The sequence below is a fragment of the Abramis brama genome (genome assembly GCF_963993115.1).
Source record: "Abramis brama genome assembly, chromosome: 1".
NCBI lineage: Eukaryota > Metazoa > Chordata > Actinopteri > Cypriniformes > Leuciscidae > Abramis > Abramis brama.
The window spans coordinates 52,920,544-52,937,534 of record NC_139963.1 but is presented as its reverse complement, the minus strand read 5'-3'; the positions used below and the strand labels follow the sequence as shown (position 1 = coordinate 52,937,534).

The 16,991-nt window shown below is 35.8% G+C and overlaps 1 protein-coding gene across 1 annotated transcript in view; it reads right to left on the bottom strand.

Annotated features, from left to right (window-relative positions):
• LOC311087674 (uncharacterized protein) overlaps window positions 1–6,461 on the bottom strand; it is a 13,944-nt gene extending 7,483 nt beyond the window's left edge. Inside the window, exons 1-2 of the mRNA XM_084121055.1 lie at window positions 6,415–6,461; window positions 1,504–2,989 (exon numbers count right to left, since the gene is read on the bottom strand). Of these exons, the coding sequence (XP_083977181.1) occupies window positions 1,504–2,984 (1,481 nt within the window). The 5' untranslated portion in view covers window positions 2,985–2,989; window positions 6,415–6,461. The remainder of the gene's footprint in view (window positions 1–1,503; window positions 2,990–6,414) is intronic.
• Window positions 6,462–16,991: the final 10,530 nt, after the last annotated feature.

Genomic DNA, 16,991 nt, shown 5'->3' with positions numbered 1-16,991 from the left:
ACCTTTTTAATACAAAAATATTACAAGGTAGATGAAAACAAACTATTAAAAGGTAAATATAAGCCTTTTCTTTAAATAATTTTTATTGTGTTTTATTATTGACACATTTTGGGAGAGGATACATATTCCAAAACTGAAAATACAGTATGAGAATTAACGCACAATTACTGGACATGTTTACCTTGGATATTATACAATTTGCAAGCACAATTTGTGAAAACAAATAAAAATAAATTGAGATGCTTCCAACTGTGAACCAATTGGTAGAATATTATTATAGGGAATATAAATGTTAATTTGAGGTTTAATACGTTGCTTATACGTTGTTTTCTCGAGCTGATATGGGGGCGTTCACAGTTTGCATGGATCGCCTCAGATCATTTGCGTTTGAATACCGCGCGCTCTCCGTGGGCGGGATCACATTAAAAATAATGAGCTGAGATGAGAACGACTGACATCTCTCTCTTTTTGTACAGATTACATAAACAGAGAATATTTGATTTAGTTTTGAATTAGATAATTTAAAAGTACACACTTGAATGATTATAAAGACATATTGCTCATGCCTGGGTGAATAGTATTCGCTGAGTTTTGTTTAAGTTTAAAGATGTGCTCCAAAAAAAAAGTTCACAGAGACGGACAGGCAGAAAGCACACCCTGTTTATTGTCTTTATTTTACAAAAACACGTTTTTTTTTTTTCGCTTGTAAGTGGACACATAAAAAGTAGACATTTAACAGTTTATTTTATATGACGGAGTATTTTAAGTTTATTTTGCTGCTATGTGAAAAAAAAAATCTAGCAAAATGCGCCCGCGTTTGCCGACCTCAAGGGGTTCATTTGTGTTTAAGTTGCTCAAATTGCTTTAGCGTCGCTTAGCCAGGCAACAGACAAGTGACCAATCCTTAGTGGCGATGTCACTACACACTAGTGATGTTTCATTTGTGAACGAATCGTTCTTTTTGAAAGAATCTTTAGGTGAACGAATCGTTCTTGTTCACATATTAGCAGTGCATGTGCAGCTCAGTGAACCGAGTACCTCTGTGGACGACTAGCTAAAATGTTAATTATGGAAGAAAACCTTGTGCTTTGGTCATCTGAACCACTTATTTCGACTTATTTTATTATTTGAATGACTAAATTAGGCACACATTTTAATGAAGCCAAATAATTTTGTTGTTACAAGTAAATATTTTTGTTGACTTAAGACATAACACATAAGACTTTTTTCGCCCCCCTGCTGGCGTATTTATGCAAATCATTTTGGTGAACAAACTGAAAATGAACGATTCTCTGGAAAGAATTTAAATTTCAACCACTAGTACACACACACACACTACCATCACGGTTCAGCACGGTTAGCCAAGTTTGCTGAGAGTTTAGGGCCGAGAACGGTTTGTAATTGTGCCGTGCCATACCAGCTCAAGTGGAAACACAACTGGAACTTTTTCTGAAGGTGGAAAAACAGCTTTTGTTTCTCAGCACATAAAGATGAACTACTTACTGTGACCTCAGACTGTGGTGATGTGGTTTCTCCACTGCATGGATCTTCATGTGTCGTTTCAGGTGTGTTTTATTAGAGAAACTCTTTCCACACTGATCACATGTGTGTGGCTTCTCTCCAGTGTGGATCCTCTCATGCGTTTTCAGACTTATTAATTGACTGAATCTCATGTCACAGTGTGAACACTTGTAAGGTCTTTCTCCAGTGTGGATCCTCTCATGGGTTTTCAGATATGATGACTGACTGAATCTCTTGTCACAGTGTGAACACTTGTAAGGTTTTTCTCCAGTGTGAATTCTCTGGTGTTGTTTTAAATGTTCAGCTCTAGTAAAAGTCTTCTCACACTCACAGCACACGTACTCTCTCACACCAGTATGAATTTTCTGATGACTATGTAAGTATGGCAGCAGTGAAAAACTCTTTCCACACACAGAACATGAATGTGCCTTCTCCTTCGTATGAACTCTCAGGTGTCTCTTCAGGTGTGATGCACAGCGAAATGTTTTCCCGCACTGTTCACATGTGAACGGCTTCTCTCCAGTGTGGATCCTCGTGTGAAAATTAAGTTGTGAAGATTTACTGAAACTTTTCCCACATTGATGGCATGTGAACGGCTTCTCTCCGGTGTGGATCATCATGTGAAAATTAAGGTATGAAGATTTACTGAAACTTTTCCCACATTGATGGCATGGGAACGGCTTTTCTCCAGTGTGAACACTCATGTGAGCATTAAGGTGTGCTAATTGACTGAATCGTTTCCCACATTGATTGCATGTGAACGGCTTCTCTCCGGTGTGAACTCTCATGTGAATCTTAAGAGATTTTTTGTCTGAAAATCTCTTTTCACACTGTTCACACATGAACGGCTTCTCTCCAGTGTGGATTCTCATGTGAATATCAAGCTGTGTTGATCGGCTGAAACTATTCCCACACTGATTGCATGGATATGGCTTCTCTCCGGTGTGGATCCTCATGTGACGCTCAAGACTATGTTTGGTTGTGAAACTATTCCCGCATTGATCACACGAGAACGGCTTCTCTCCAGTATGAACTCTCATATGGTGCTCAAGACTTTGTTTGCGTAAGAAACTCTTTCCACACTGAGTGCAGGTTGTAGATTTCTTGGCTCTTTTCTTTAAAAATGTATTTTTAGTCTTTGAGCAACTCAAAGGTTTTTCTCCAGATTTGACATGATGTTCCTCCTCCACTTCACTCAGTTCTTCACTCTCCTCCTTCACTTCCGTCAGTTCTTCACTCTCCTCCACTTCCCTCAGTTCTTCACTCTCCTCCTTCACTTCACTCAGTTCTTCTCTCTCCTCCTTCACTTCCCTCAGTTCTTCACTCTCCTCCTTCACTTCCCTCAGTTCTTCACTCTCCTCCTTCACTTCCCTCAGTTCTTCACTCTCCTCCTTCACTTCCCTCAGTTCTTCACACTCCTCCATCACTTTACTCAGTTCTTCACACTCCTTGTTCTCTTCCATCAGGTCTGAAATCAAAGAAAAACTCATTTTCAAATTTTCTAAATAATCAAAATAATTAAAAGAGAGAAATATGGAGTGAATGGAGATACAAATTATCCCAGATGTAACAGACAACTGCTTTAAAATATTACAATTTATGTCTTTTTATAAATTAATTATACGTCCCTGAAACTTTCCACGAGTGAGGTACACTCATCTTCCAGTTATTATTTTTTAAACATTATAGGCACCAATCCCATGTTTCTTTCATGAGAACTATTAAATATGTTTGATCAATGATCAGTGACACAATTATCTAACATGATATGAACATTAAAATACACAATGCTGCCACATTTTGACACCAAGTTTTAGATTGATATACAGTTATGTTAAGCCTCGTGTTATGTTGGAATTCTGTGCACTCCCCTTATGGTCCGGGTCAAATTGACCCGCATTGGATTCAATACAATTCCTCAAAAATCACACTATGAAAAACAACAAAGATTCAGGTTCAAACTGTAAACTTTTAATATCAGCATTTGTCAAATATTCCAAAAAATATATATCTGAAGATATGATTTACTGAAAATGTTTTTTAACCATTTTTTAAAGCTATTTAAAATTTGAATATACGTTATATTTATATATATATTTGCATATACATTTTTTAATTTTTTTTGCTTAGAACATAACTGAACAATTAATCAATTAATCTGAGCTCATTTTTCCTGCTGTCTATGTCGAAGTCTCAAGATATTTCAGATATCTTGAATATATAAATGAGAGCTTATTTTACTATCTGTGTCTGTCAAAAATTTTCATTTGTAATTTACAATTAATTCTGAACACCATGATTTAGCTTTTTCAAGTGTGTTTGGTTTGGGTTAGAGCACTTTTAGATACACTTACACTTTAGAACTGGAGTTGATGCCCTGACATACATAAAATAAATGTTTTTATTTTGTGTCTGTACAGTTGCTTTTGAATAGCTGCCTATGATGGACATCACAAACGTAATAGTAATTTTGTTTGTATTTGTCAAAAAAAAGAAACACCAGTATGTTGAAACTTTGCATGCATGTTCATGATGATAAATGAGAAAAAGTCATAAAATATCAAGAAAAAAAAAGGTTTAATATTATTTCAGGTAGCTTGAAAAAATAAATGATAGGTCATTTTTACCATCTGTGGCTGACAAAATATTTTTTCTGTATTGAAATAAGTGTGGAAAACCTATTTTTTTAGCTTCATAAGGTAGTAAAAAAATAAAATAACAAAATATAACAAAGAAATGTTATTATTTTGGGTCCGTACAGTTGCCTTAGAGCGTTAAAATATGCGGGTCAAATTGACCCGCGAACATCACGAAAGGAACATTAATTTTGTTTGTATATGTCAAAAAACACCAGCATGTTGAAACTTTGCATGCATGTTCATGATGATAAATGAGAAAAAGTCACAAAATATCAAGAAAAAAAACATAGGTTAACCAGTATTTCCAACAACTAGAAAATCTAAACGGGTCAAATTGACCCGCAACATAACACAAGGGTTAAAAACTACTAAAATGTTTTAATTATTAAGGGCAGGGCCGTTTCACACTAAACTTCTCCTTCCATTGACTTCACACACATGTGAAAGTGTGACACAAGAAACACAAGATCAAGTGAATTTCACTGCGAGAAAGAACACAAATATTTGCTTGATAGTAAATTTGTACATTTTGGAATTATTATCATTTGTTATAGGCTACATGTTTGTAAAAATACACAATTCAGGTACATTGCTGGTAAAATTGTTACAAATTATAAACCATATATAAATAAATGTAAATGTAAAATAATTAAATTGAGTTTGACCTGATGTTGACAATCAATATGAAACCTCCCTTTACTGACCATTTGAATAAAAAAAACAGAAACTTATGCAGCCATTTCATAGTTGAACTGTTTCTAAAAGTGATGAAGTTGAAGCTTGAATGTTTCTAACATGAATGACAGTTGAAAGCATAAACAGAAATAAACATAGGCTAAACATAGGAACTATTGTCATGAAATAAAGAGTGGTTTCAGCAGATCTGTTAATATTGATGAACCTCAGACTATCAACACTCATTCAACAAGCCATTCAGGATCATCAGCAGATCATCTCACTTTATTCTGAGTGTTTGCTATTAGAAACACATTATTTGAGTCAGGATATGATAAAAGTAGGGCTGAACGATTTTGGAAAATAATCTAATTACGATTTAGTTTTACCAACATTGCGACTGCGATTTAATATGCAATTATTTTTTAAGCTCTTTATCTTTTCTATTATTCAACAAAAACAAGCAATAAATCATTGTAAAATAGGAAAGGGAATCTTTAGGCACCTCATGAGCCGATCAAATTTAATAAACTTAAAATATTGAATTACATAATTATAAGTAGGCCTACTTACAATAATTACACATTAAAAAACTAAATTAATACAATTACATGTTAATAATTTTAACAAATATAGGTTCAAAACAAATAACAAAGAGGGGAAAAAAAATATTACAAGCAATAAACAGTGCTTTCATTATTTAAGAGTAGGCTGTCTGAACGTCTTCATCTCTTTTGAAATTATAAGATGTGGTTTGTCCTGTCTGTTTAATAACTTAAGATATAACGGTCTGTGTCACATTTATTTCGCATCATTAAAGCATTTTGAGATGCAAGTACATTTAACCACGTAGACGGAGTCGCTCACAGCCGCATGCTCAAGCGTTCTTCGCAAAGCGCGCGTGAGTATTTGAAATTGAAAGCAGCTTATGTCGCTGATTTTCATATTTTTAATATAGGCTTAAGCCAACTGCATTCCAAGACATATGATGCCTTCGTAGAACATTTGTAAGTAAAATACCGGCGGGCGAGACCGCGCACTGCAAAAGTACATCATGCAGACCGCGCGTATCTTATATCTTGTGCAATGAAGGCTGCGAATGTCTTTGTAATTCGCTTCAACTTGACCGACCTTTATTAAATATTATTTCTCGTAAGGTACGAGTGGTGTCGTGTGTGTGTGAGAGAGAGAGAGACAGAGGAATTAGAATACGGTTGTTTAAAAAACACACACGTCATCACGTATAAAACTAAGCTCAGACATAAGAGAGGAGAAACATCGTTGGAGAGAATCTATGACACAATATCACATAAATATGGCCTATATGCGTAGCATGCCAAGTGGACGATTCATCTGCGATACAGACTGGTTTACTCTCGCGTACGAACACAAAATCGCTCAGGTCTGAATGAACTCAACATATTCTCCTCATGCTCGCTGCTGCTGCACTAAATGTTTATTTCAGTAGGAAGACGCCAGAAAAGACGCACAAGTATCGCTGTGATCATTGAAAACAATACAGAAATGAGTCTGTCGCTTAATCAAACGGTGTTTGATGGAGTGTAAATATGAGAAATACCGTGAACTGCTATCCTCACCTCAGAAGTCTTCTTCTTCTTCTTCTTCTTTAAATTTATTGGCGGTTGGCATACCAATTTGGTGCATTACCGCCACCAACTGTTTGGGGTGTGGAGCTTCAATGCGGATTTATAAGCTAACATATATATATATATATATATATATTAGCTATATATATATTAAAAAATAAATTAAAAAATAAAATGAGTAAATAAATTTGTATATTCTTGGTTGTTCTTAAATTCGATAACTTGTTCTAACAGTATGATTCTTTCTGTCCTGTATGCTTCACACTCTAATAATACATGATCTACAGTTTCTCTCTTGTCACAGTTTATGCATAGTCCTGTTTCGTGTTTCCCGAAACGACTGAGGTTATGATGATTGAGACCTGCATGTCCAATTCTAAGCCTTTTAATCGTTCTCCCCTTCGCTTCCAACCACCCTGCCTCCTTGTTGTCACTTGTTTCTGTACTTTATATAAAAAACGACCTTTGGTCTCCTTTTCCCATTGTCCTTGCCATAACCTATTGATTCCTGTTTTAATGACACTTTTCATTTCCATTTTACACAATGGAACTGTCCATTGCAGGTCTGACTTAAGAGTCTTTTTAGCCAAACGATCAGCTGCTTCATTACCCTCTATTTCAACGTGAGATGGGACCCACATAAAACACACTGTAATACTAAGATTTTGTAATCTATATAGACTATGAAAGATTTCATAAATCAAGTCAGGCCTATACAAACAGATTTGCAATTTGCAATACTTATTACATTTATGCATTTTATCCAAAGCGACTTACATTGCATTCAAGGTACACATTTTACATTTTGTCAGTTCTTGCTTTCCCTGGGAATCGAACCCATGACCTTGGCGTTGCTAGCACCAACGCTCTACTGTTTGAGCTACAGGAAAGCCTTATTAATGATGCCATTGAGTCTGAACAGCTAAACAGTAAACTGCTAAATGATCTGAAGTTCTTTTTAGTATTGACTTCTGAAAATGTGGTATATATACTGCTGCTCCTGTCTTTCCTGTATTTGGGTCTTTTGAGCCGTCTGTAAATATTTGAATACTAGTATTATACTTGAGACCTAGATATTGTTTTACCAGATCGTTCATCCTGCCATATTCCTTGCATTGTTTTAATATCTTGCGATTTCAAGATCCACAACTGGTAATGGAAATATCCAAGGAGGAATAGCAGGTAATGCCACTGTCCAGCTGTTAGTTAATTTAACTAGTCCCAGTTTCTCGGCTTGACTGTTTCCCACCCATCCAAAACTGTTTAATTGTTTCCTTCCATGTTCCCAACATGCGTTCAACACTGGTTTGGTTGGATGACCCTGCTTATGCCCCTGCAAATTTACCCAATATACCATGGCAAGCTGAAGACGTCTCAGAGATAAAGGCATCTCCCCTACCTCCACCTGGAGAGCTGGGATTGAAGAAGTTTTGAACGCACCACTACATAGGCGGAGGGCTTGTGTTTGGACCAGGTCAAGCTTTTGCAAATGAGATTTTGCAGCTGAATTAAATGCAATGCATGCATAATCCAATGTTGATCTAATTAAGGCAAAATAAATATGTTTAAGAGAGTTCATACTAGCACCCCAACCACTTCCTACCAGGCATCTCATTACGTTGACTGCCTTCTTACATTTGGTAACATTTTTCTGTATATGATCTTAGCTTCATATGCTTATGGTCAGCTTATGGTCCATCCGCACACCTAAAAACCTTATATTTTGAACCTGCTTGACTGATTGCTCATAAAGAGTAACTTGTATTGCAAAAAGTTTTTATTTGCATATATGTGTACATATATATATATATATATATGTACATATGTGTACATATATATGTACAAATACGTGTACATATATACGCGCATACATGTACCTATATAGGTACATATATGCACACATATATGTGTGCATATATTAGGGCTGGGGTAAACGATTCTTTATTAAACGATTAGTCGGGCGATTATTTTATCGATTAGTCGACTAATCTAACGACTAATTTGAATTAATTATCCTGTCTGTTATTCGCATATCTCTGTCGAACCGTTACTCCGATGGATTTCAAACTTGACAGCTGTCTGGGCACGAGTAAGGCTACCTTCACACTGCAGGCTGAAACGACCCAATTCCGATTTTTTTTGCCCCTATTTGCCCCTGTATCTGATCTTTTCATGACAGTCTGAACGACACAGATCCGATCTTTTGAAATGCGACCCAGGCCACTTGGGTATGTGGTCCCAAATCCGATACATATCCGATCTTTTGAAATGCGACTTCAGTCTGAACGGCCAGGTCGCATGTATCCGACCCGCACGTCATTGATACGCGAAAAACGTCATAATTCTGCGTTGAAGTAGTCGTCGGTTTGAAAACGGACTGCATATTCGTCGAGCTGAGGTAAATCTGCCGAACGGGTCGACCTCGACGAGCCCGTTAATTAAAAAAATAAATAAAAGCCCACGGCCACCATCATTATATATGACTAACGTTATGTTAACTTATTTGTGCTGATATTAGATAGGTCAGCGGCTGCTGTCTGGCTCTTGTGAAATGGTCGCTGCGCGCGCTCGTGTGTGTGTGAGAATCACAGTTAGTTGAAGTTTAGCTACTTCCGCAAACAACAAGGGACGTCGTTGACCGTTGAGTACTCTTCTGCGCATGCGGGTCACTTCTGGGTCATTTCACGTTCACACAGGAGATCACAAAAGGTCGCATTTAATTGGAAATGTGAACGGCCTTGCAAAAAAATCAAATTTTTTCAAAAAATCGGAATTGAGCATTAAGCCCTGCAGTGTGAACGCAGCCTAAGTGCAGTGCCAAGTTTGACGTTGTTTGGATGAGAAATGCAAAAGATATTGTTAAATATATCAGTAAAATAAGCACTTAGAAGGTTGTGGTTTAAAAAATAAACATTCTGACATAAACACACTGTCAGCTACAATGTTTACTTCTGAATAATATAGTATAAACGTGATAAATCCATTTTGATTAATTTGAGTAAAAAATGTGTTTTCTTTACCAAGAAAGTGGCAAGATGAAAACCACTATTTTCTGTTTCAAACTTTCACATAGCATCTTTAGGTTATAATAACAAATAATTCAAATCCAGATTTTGATTTTCAAAGATTTATTATAAAAACAGATAATTTTTCCCAAAAATGCAATAAATTCATGACACATTTAAAAAAAAATGCCATTAATCCATTGAATCAATATAAAAGTTATTTTTCATATTGAAACTGTTGAAAATACACAACAAAGTAAGTTGATCCACATGACAGCCTCTGAACTCAGTCAATACTAATCTTATATTTAGCACGTACTGGACTAAACATAGGCTACATTCAATCAGCCATCGCTAAGAAATACCTTCTGAAATTTTTTGACGGCGATCAGCTGTAAAATGGCTTGGTCCTGCTCGGTTTTCGTTGACTTTGAGTACAAGAATTGAAAGTTTTTTAAAAGATCCCCTGGGGTTAACGTGTCAGCATTCGACATAAGTTTGACGCTGTCCTGTGAGAACAAGCAACAGTCGGCATTTCTCTTCCTCCCGCGTGCCTCATCTTGTTAATCTCCTCACGTAAATGATTAGATTTCGATGGCTTACGTTTCTTCCCTACGGCAGAATCCACCACAGGTTCATCAATGCCGTCAAATGTATTATTTTTTTTGTTTGTTTGTTGATCAAAAAGTGCAAAGTAGATAAGGAAAACGAGGATGGCGGGTGTATTCAAAGCGCCACCGTTACTGTTTACAATGCATGGAATGGTGCGCTGTGATTGGTTGAGCGGATTTATCACATTCTGCAGAGAAAGGTACGGAGACTGGCGTTTGTCGCGGTTTGGAAAGAAAGGGAGAAAACATGACAGAATAACACGGCGGGCGGTGTGTGTCAGTGTGTGGCGAGCTGTACCTCCGGAAATGGTACAAAAAAAAATAAAAAATAAAGAAGCGTCGACGCAAAAAAATATGACGTCGACGTAATTTTATATGCACCTATATTTTCACCTATATATACACCTATATGTTTACCTATATATTAGTAAAATTATTAAAATCCATAGCTACTCACTGTAAAAAAAAAAAAAAAAAAAAAAAATCCTGTATACAAATGGTAAATCTATGGTTGCAAAGTTTCCAGACGGATTCCGTTAAATTACAGCAAATAACCATTTCACAAAATCTACAGTAATTATCTTTTAATATATAGTTTTTCTGTGTATAATACCTATGAAGTTATGTATAAAAATGCAATAAGTACATAAATTCAAAGTTTGTATATTTATAGCAAATGTAGTCAATTTCTGTTAAATTAACTAAACGTATAAGTACAGAATACCTACACATTTACAGTATTACTCATTAAACATAAACACTGAACATCAAGATACATGAATGATAGGAAATACAATCTTAGTATATAATTTAGAACATGTAAAAATATCCACATTAAAAGGCAATTGCTGTATGCCTTTACACTCTAATATAGCTTATTTTACACATTTACAATTACATTTTATCCAAAGTTAAAAATTAAGAGAATAGTAGCAACAAGTGCAGTGACAAGTCCCAGTTAGTCTAGCACAGTACACATAGCAATTTTTTTATTTTTATTAAAACAAAGATTTAGTATTATTGGGTCAAGTGTTTATGAAAATATGGATCTTAGCAGTTTCTTGAAAATGTGTTGAGTTGGGCAGGTCATCCCACCAGCAGGGAACAGTCCAGAGAAAGGTCAGTGAAAGTGATTTTGTGTCTCTTTGGGATGATGGCACCACAAGGCGCCGTTCACTTGCAGAACACAAGAGATTCTAATTATTGGACAAAAAACGTCCTCACGTAATAGCCTAGAATACTGTCTAACACTTGATGGCTGCTCTATTAAGTCTTCGTCGTTGGTTAGGAACCTGGGTGTGCTCTTTGATACCAATCTTTCATTTGAAAGTCACGAGTCTAGTATCTGTAAAACCGCATTTTTCCATCTTAAAAATAGTATCAAAATTACGTCATATGCTCTCATCGACAAATGAGGAACAATTAGTTAATGCGTTCATGACCTCAAGGCTAGATTATTGTAATGCTCTACTGGGTGGTTGCCCTGCAATCTTAATAAACAAATTACAGCTGGTCCAAAACGCAGCAGCTCGGGTTTGTACCAGAACCAGGAAGTATGACCATATTAGCCCAGTTCTGTCAACACTGCATTGGCTCCCTATTAAACATTGTATACATTTTTAAATATTGCTGATTACTTACAAAGCACTAAATGGTTTAGCTCCGCAGTACTTGAGCGAGCTCTTAACGCATTATAGTCCTTCACGTCTATTGCGATCTCAATATTCCGGCCAGTTGATAATCAAAATCGACTGCTGGCGGTAGATCCTTTTCCTATTTAGCACCAAAACTTTGGAACAGTCTTCCTAACATTGTTCAGGAAGCAGAAACACTCTGTCAGTTCAAAGCTAGACTAAAGACACATCTCTTTGACCTAGCATACACATAACACATTATAGACTTCTATAATTCCATATTAGGCTGCATAGATTAGGCCAGCCGGAACCGGGAACACTTCCCATAAATCCTGATGTACTCATTACATCATAAGAAGAATGGCATCTACGCTAATATTAGTCTCTCTGTTTATACCGAGGTTTACTGCAGTCCGCCGGATCCAGGCCGTATCCAGATCTGATGAGGACCTGCGCCTGGACGCGACGACAACGCAGTCCTGAAGTGTCAACCAGACTCTCCCTGTTTACTGAAGTGAGGTGGACCCCGGCCGTATCCAGATTAGATGGTGGATCTGCACCTGGACCCAACCATGACGCATCCCTGAAGTGCCAGCCTCATCAGCCCTGTGAAGGCCTTATCAACACAACCAATCTGACTTCTGACCTGTAATGCTGCCTGGATCATAATCATACACTGTTCGCTCGTTGGCCAGAGGAGAACTGGCCCCCGACTGACCCTGGGTTCTCCCAAGGTTTTTTTTCTCCATTCTGTCACCTAATGGAGTTTTGGTTCCTTGCTACTTTTGCCTTGGCTTTTGTCTTGCTTAGTTGGGGACATTTAATATTCAACAATATTATTGATCTGCCTTATTTAGGGTGGGTGATGATGCAATTTTCTTCTAGAAACAAACTCTGTTGTATTATTTTTATGTTATCAATGTGAAGCTGCTTTGGTAAAAAGCACTATAAATAAAGGTGACTTGACTTTTTTTAGTTTAGTTTATTGAGCTGTTCACATTCATGTTTGTTACAGTAGTCATAAACTTACACAGTAATGGAAGCTCAAAAGGAGTAGGCTGAAGCCAGGCAGCTTATGTGCGCCTACCCCTATGTTCAATACTCTCAGTACTCATGGATTTCACATTTGTATTCCCAATTGGAACTCAACTAATAACACTGCATTTAACAATTTGTATTACATTGATAAGGTTACCATAAAATATGTAAAATTCAAGTATATCATTTTCATACCCAGGCACACACAACTACAAGCGTGCACCTGTTTATGAGTTACATTTCCAACCATACAATCAGTAATATGGACGTTACAAATTGCAGCATTTGACATGGTAAGAGCTTGTAGCTACATTCCACATCAAACGTATGTTGTCACAAGCTTATAGAGATAACTGTACAATGTTTGAGTTATACATCTATTGTACAAGCAGCATGACTACATCTGTATTAAGAAGTTCTTCCATAAGGCATTATGTCGTGTTTTACACCTGAAGTTAGCAAAAACCAATCATAACTGACACAACTGGCATGACCAATCTCCATATTATTCACTTCTTTCAATTATTATTATTGTTTACCATATGTTTATTAGAATTTTTATCAATTCTATTATGCAAGTATTTGATTCAATAGTATCATCATTATTAACAGTAATTTTTCTTGTTAATATTTTATCTTGTTACCACCTTATTGTCATTACCATCTCCACAGCAATTTTGACTTGACTTGTAGAGGGGTGGCAGCATAACATTGTGTGCTTGAAAATTATCTGTGTCTCCCGGGTAGGGTGCTGAAAACCATCACTGAAGCAAGAGCACCCTCAACCAGGCGCCTCTACGCTCAGAAATGGAGGGTGTTCTTTGGCTGGTGCGTTGCTCGGAGCCTGCACCCCCACTCTTGTGAGTGTACTCGCCTTTTTACAAGAGCTTTTGGATACGGGTTGCACAACCTCCACGCTCAAAGTATATGTGGTGGTCATAACATCATTCCACGCTCTTGTGGCCAGACAATCACTAGAAAGAAACGACCTTGTTGTCCGCTTCCTTAACCCTCTGGGGTCTGAGGTGTTTTTGTGGTCCTTGAGATGTTCTGACATGCCCTGACATTCGTGCTTTTTTCAGTTGCTTATAAACATATTAATGGCAAATGTGTAATTACACCCTATTTAGCACAAACAGGGCTACCATAATATGTATATATATATATATATATATATATATATATATATATATATATATATATGTATATATATATATGTATATATATATATATATGTATATATATATACAGTACCAGTCAAAAGTTTGGAAACGTTACTATTTTTAATGTTTTTGAAAGAAGTCTCTTATGCTCATCAGGCCTGCAGTAAAACGAACAAACAAAAAAATAATAATATTATGAAATATTATTACAATTTAAAATAATGGTTCTCTTTTTTAATATACTTCAAAATGTAATTTATTTTTGTGATGCAAAGCTGAATTTTCATCAGCAAGTACTCCAGTCTTTGGTGTCTTATGATCCTTCAGAAATCATTCTAATATGCTGATTTATGATCAATGTTGGAAACAGTTGTGCTGCTTAATTTTTTTTTTATAACCTGAGATACTTTTTTCAGGATTATTTGATGAATAAAAAGTTAAAAAGAACTGTATTTATTTAGAATAGAAATCTTTTGTGACAATATACACTACCGTTCAAAAGTTTGGGAACAATAACTATTTTTTTTTTAAGAAATTAGTACTTTAATTCAACAAGGATGCGTTAAATTGATAAAAGGTGATGGTAACGATTTAGAGTGTTAGAAATGTTTTTATTTTGAATAAATGCTGTGTTTATGAATAAATGCTGTTAACGTTTTACTCATCAATGAATCCTGAAAAAAGTATTCCAAAAAAATATATTAAATAGCACAACTGTTTCCATTATTGATAATAACTGAGTATCAAATTATCATATTAGAATGATTTCTGAAGGATCATAAGACACCAAAGACTGGAGTACTTGCTGATGAAAATTCAGCTTTGCATCACAAAAATAAATTACATTTTAAAATATATTAAAAAAGAGAACCATTATTTTAAATTGTAATAATATTTCATAATATTACTGTTTTATTTATTTATTTATTTATTTAACTGCAGGCTTGATGAGCATAAGAGACTTCTTTCAAAAACATTAAAAATAGTAATGTTTCCAAACTTTTGACTGGTACTGTATATATATTCTACCAAATTGGTTCAGAGTTGGAAGCATCTCAATTTTTTTTTTTTTTTTTTCGCAAATTGTGCTTGCAAATTGTATAATATCCAAGGTAAACATGTCTAGTAATTGTGCAGTTAATTCTCATACTGTATTTTCAGTTTTGGAATATGTATCCTCTCCCCAAATTTGTCACTAATAAAACGCAATAAAAATTATTTAAAGAAATGGCTTATATTTACCTTTTAATAGTTTGTTTACATCTACCTTGCAAATATATATTTTTATTAAAAAGGTTACAATTACAAAAACAATTCAAGTGTAATCTTTCTTTGTAAAAATTAAAGTATACATTTTACCATACATATTTCAAAGTTAAGGATGCATTACTTTGAATAGCCTACATTGGAACAAACACAAATAACATCTGTGATGCGATCTGGGAAAACCCACCACATGGTGAAATTTTACCTATTACAGCTTTTGATATAATATGGAAGCTGGTATCAAGCCCTTTCCAAATCTGTTTTTATTTTTATCATAGCTTGTTGGTAGCAAAAGTTACGTTTATCTGAAATTGGCCGATCGCTATAATTTTCTGGAACGGAATTTTGAGAAAAACAGGTTTAATTAACTGTCACCGTCGGGACGCTTGGCACTCTTTTTTTTTATTGCCTTTTTCTTCATATCATACATTTTAGTAATTATCATAAATTAGGTATCATTTGAAAGTTTACAAACTAAACATTCATACTGTGAAAACCGTTTTGGAATTGGACATTGTGTTACCATGGAAACGGTACTCTAAATTCTTTTAGTGGTTTCCTCTCCTATATTGGGCTGTCAATTTTCATATAACAAAATGTATCTTTATGTAACCTTTTCTCATCTTAACAAATCACATCATCAGAAATGTCTCAATGTTCCATATTTTGTGATATAAGTGATATTTGGACAGAAATGTATTAATTTCAGACTCTCTTGTTCTTCTCCATCTTGTGATTGTTATAAAACTGCATGACGTTATAGTTTAAACAGGATTGGCGCAAAATGCGCACTAATACACATTCACTGTACATGTTATGTGGTTTATTTTATAGGTAAACTATCTTTGTAGTGTTAAAGGAGAACTTGGTAACTTTTTTAACTTAATAAAACTGTCTAGAAATCATTTGAATGGTTAAACAACCTGTTCTGGTGATATTGGTGACTTTCCCTGCTCCCCCCAGCGTTCCTAGGCGGAAAACCAACCTTGCAACTTGGGCACTACCGTCCCGGCAAGATAGAAATTGGTAGTCTCGTGAGAAGCGAGAATGAGAACGAGAACGAGCGCGAAACACGAATTGCTTTACGGCAATTCGACATAAACACACACGCATGTATGATGTATTACCAGATTACCCACCTCGGTAGACATAGCTCCACACGATACAGTTGGCTTGCTCCGATCATAACAAACGCACATGAGCAGCGGTAGAGAGGGGGAGGAGGCCGCCGCAAGTGAGTTTTTTACGACCGTGTTGTGAAATATACGCCCCACCACAGCTGTAGGGGGAGCTCGTGGGGAAAACATGCGACAACAAAAGGGAAAATCAGCGAAGAAGTGACTAGAGTTCGCTAGAGTTGCCGAGTTCTCCTTTAAGAGACGGACAGGTGTATGGGATATACGGCGATTGTTTTTTGTTTTTTTCACCTCTGCCGGGCGTTAGAGAAAATGGTCGCATAGAATGCATTAGAGAAAGAGAGTATTTTCAGCTTGACACTATAAATCGCAGTTTTTCTGCACTAAACAAGGGGATTTTGCCAAGATATTTTCAAAGATAAGAGAAAAGATGTTATAGAATAATAATTTAATGAAACAAATTTTTTGACAAAAAAACTGACATTCAAACTATTTTGGAATTTACTGTAAACGGCCCAGCACGACATCCGACGGACATATGAGCAAAAATTGGCAAACGAAAGCTTATTTGCTGTGGCAGTCTATAGAAATTTATAATCTATCCAAAACTAGTCAAATAAATGTTGTCTTTCATATGTCTGTAACATATGTCTATCGTTTTTATTATAGGGAATATAAATGTTAATTTGCAGTTTA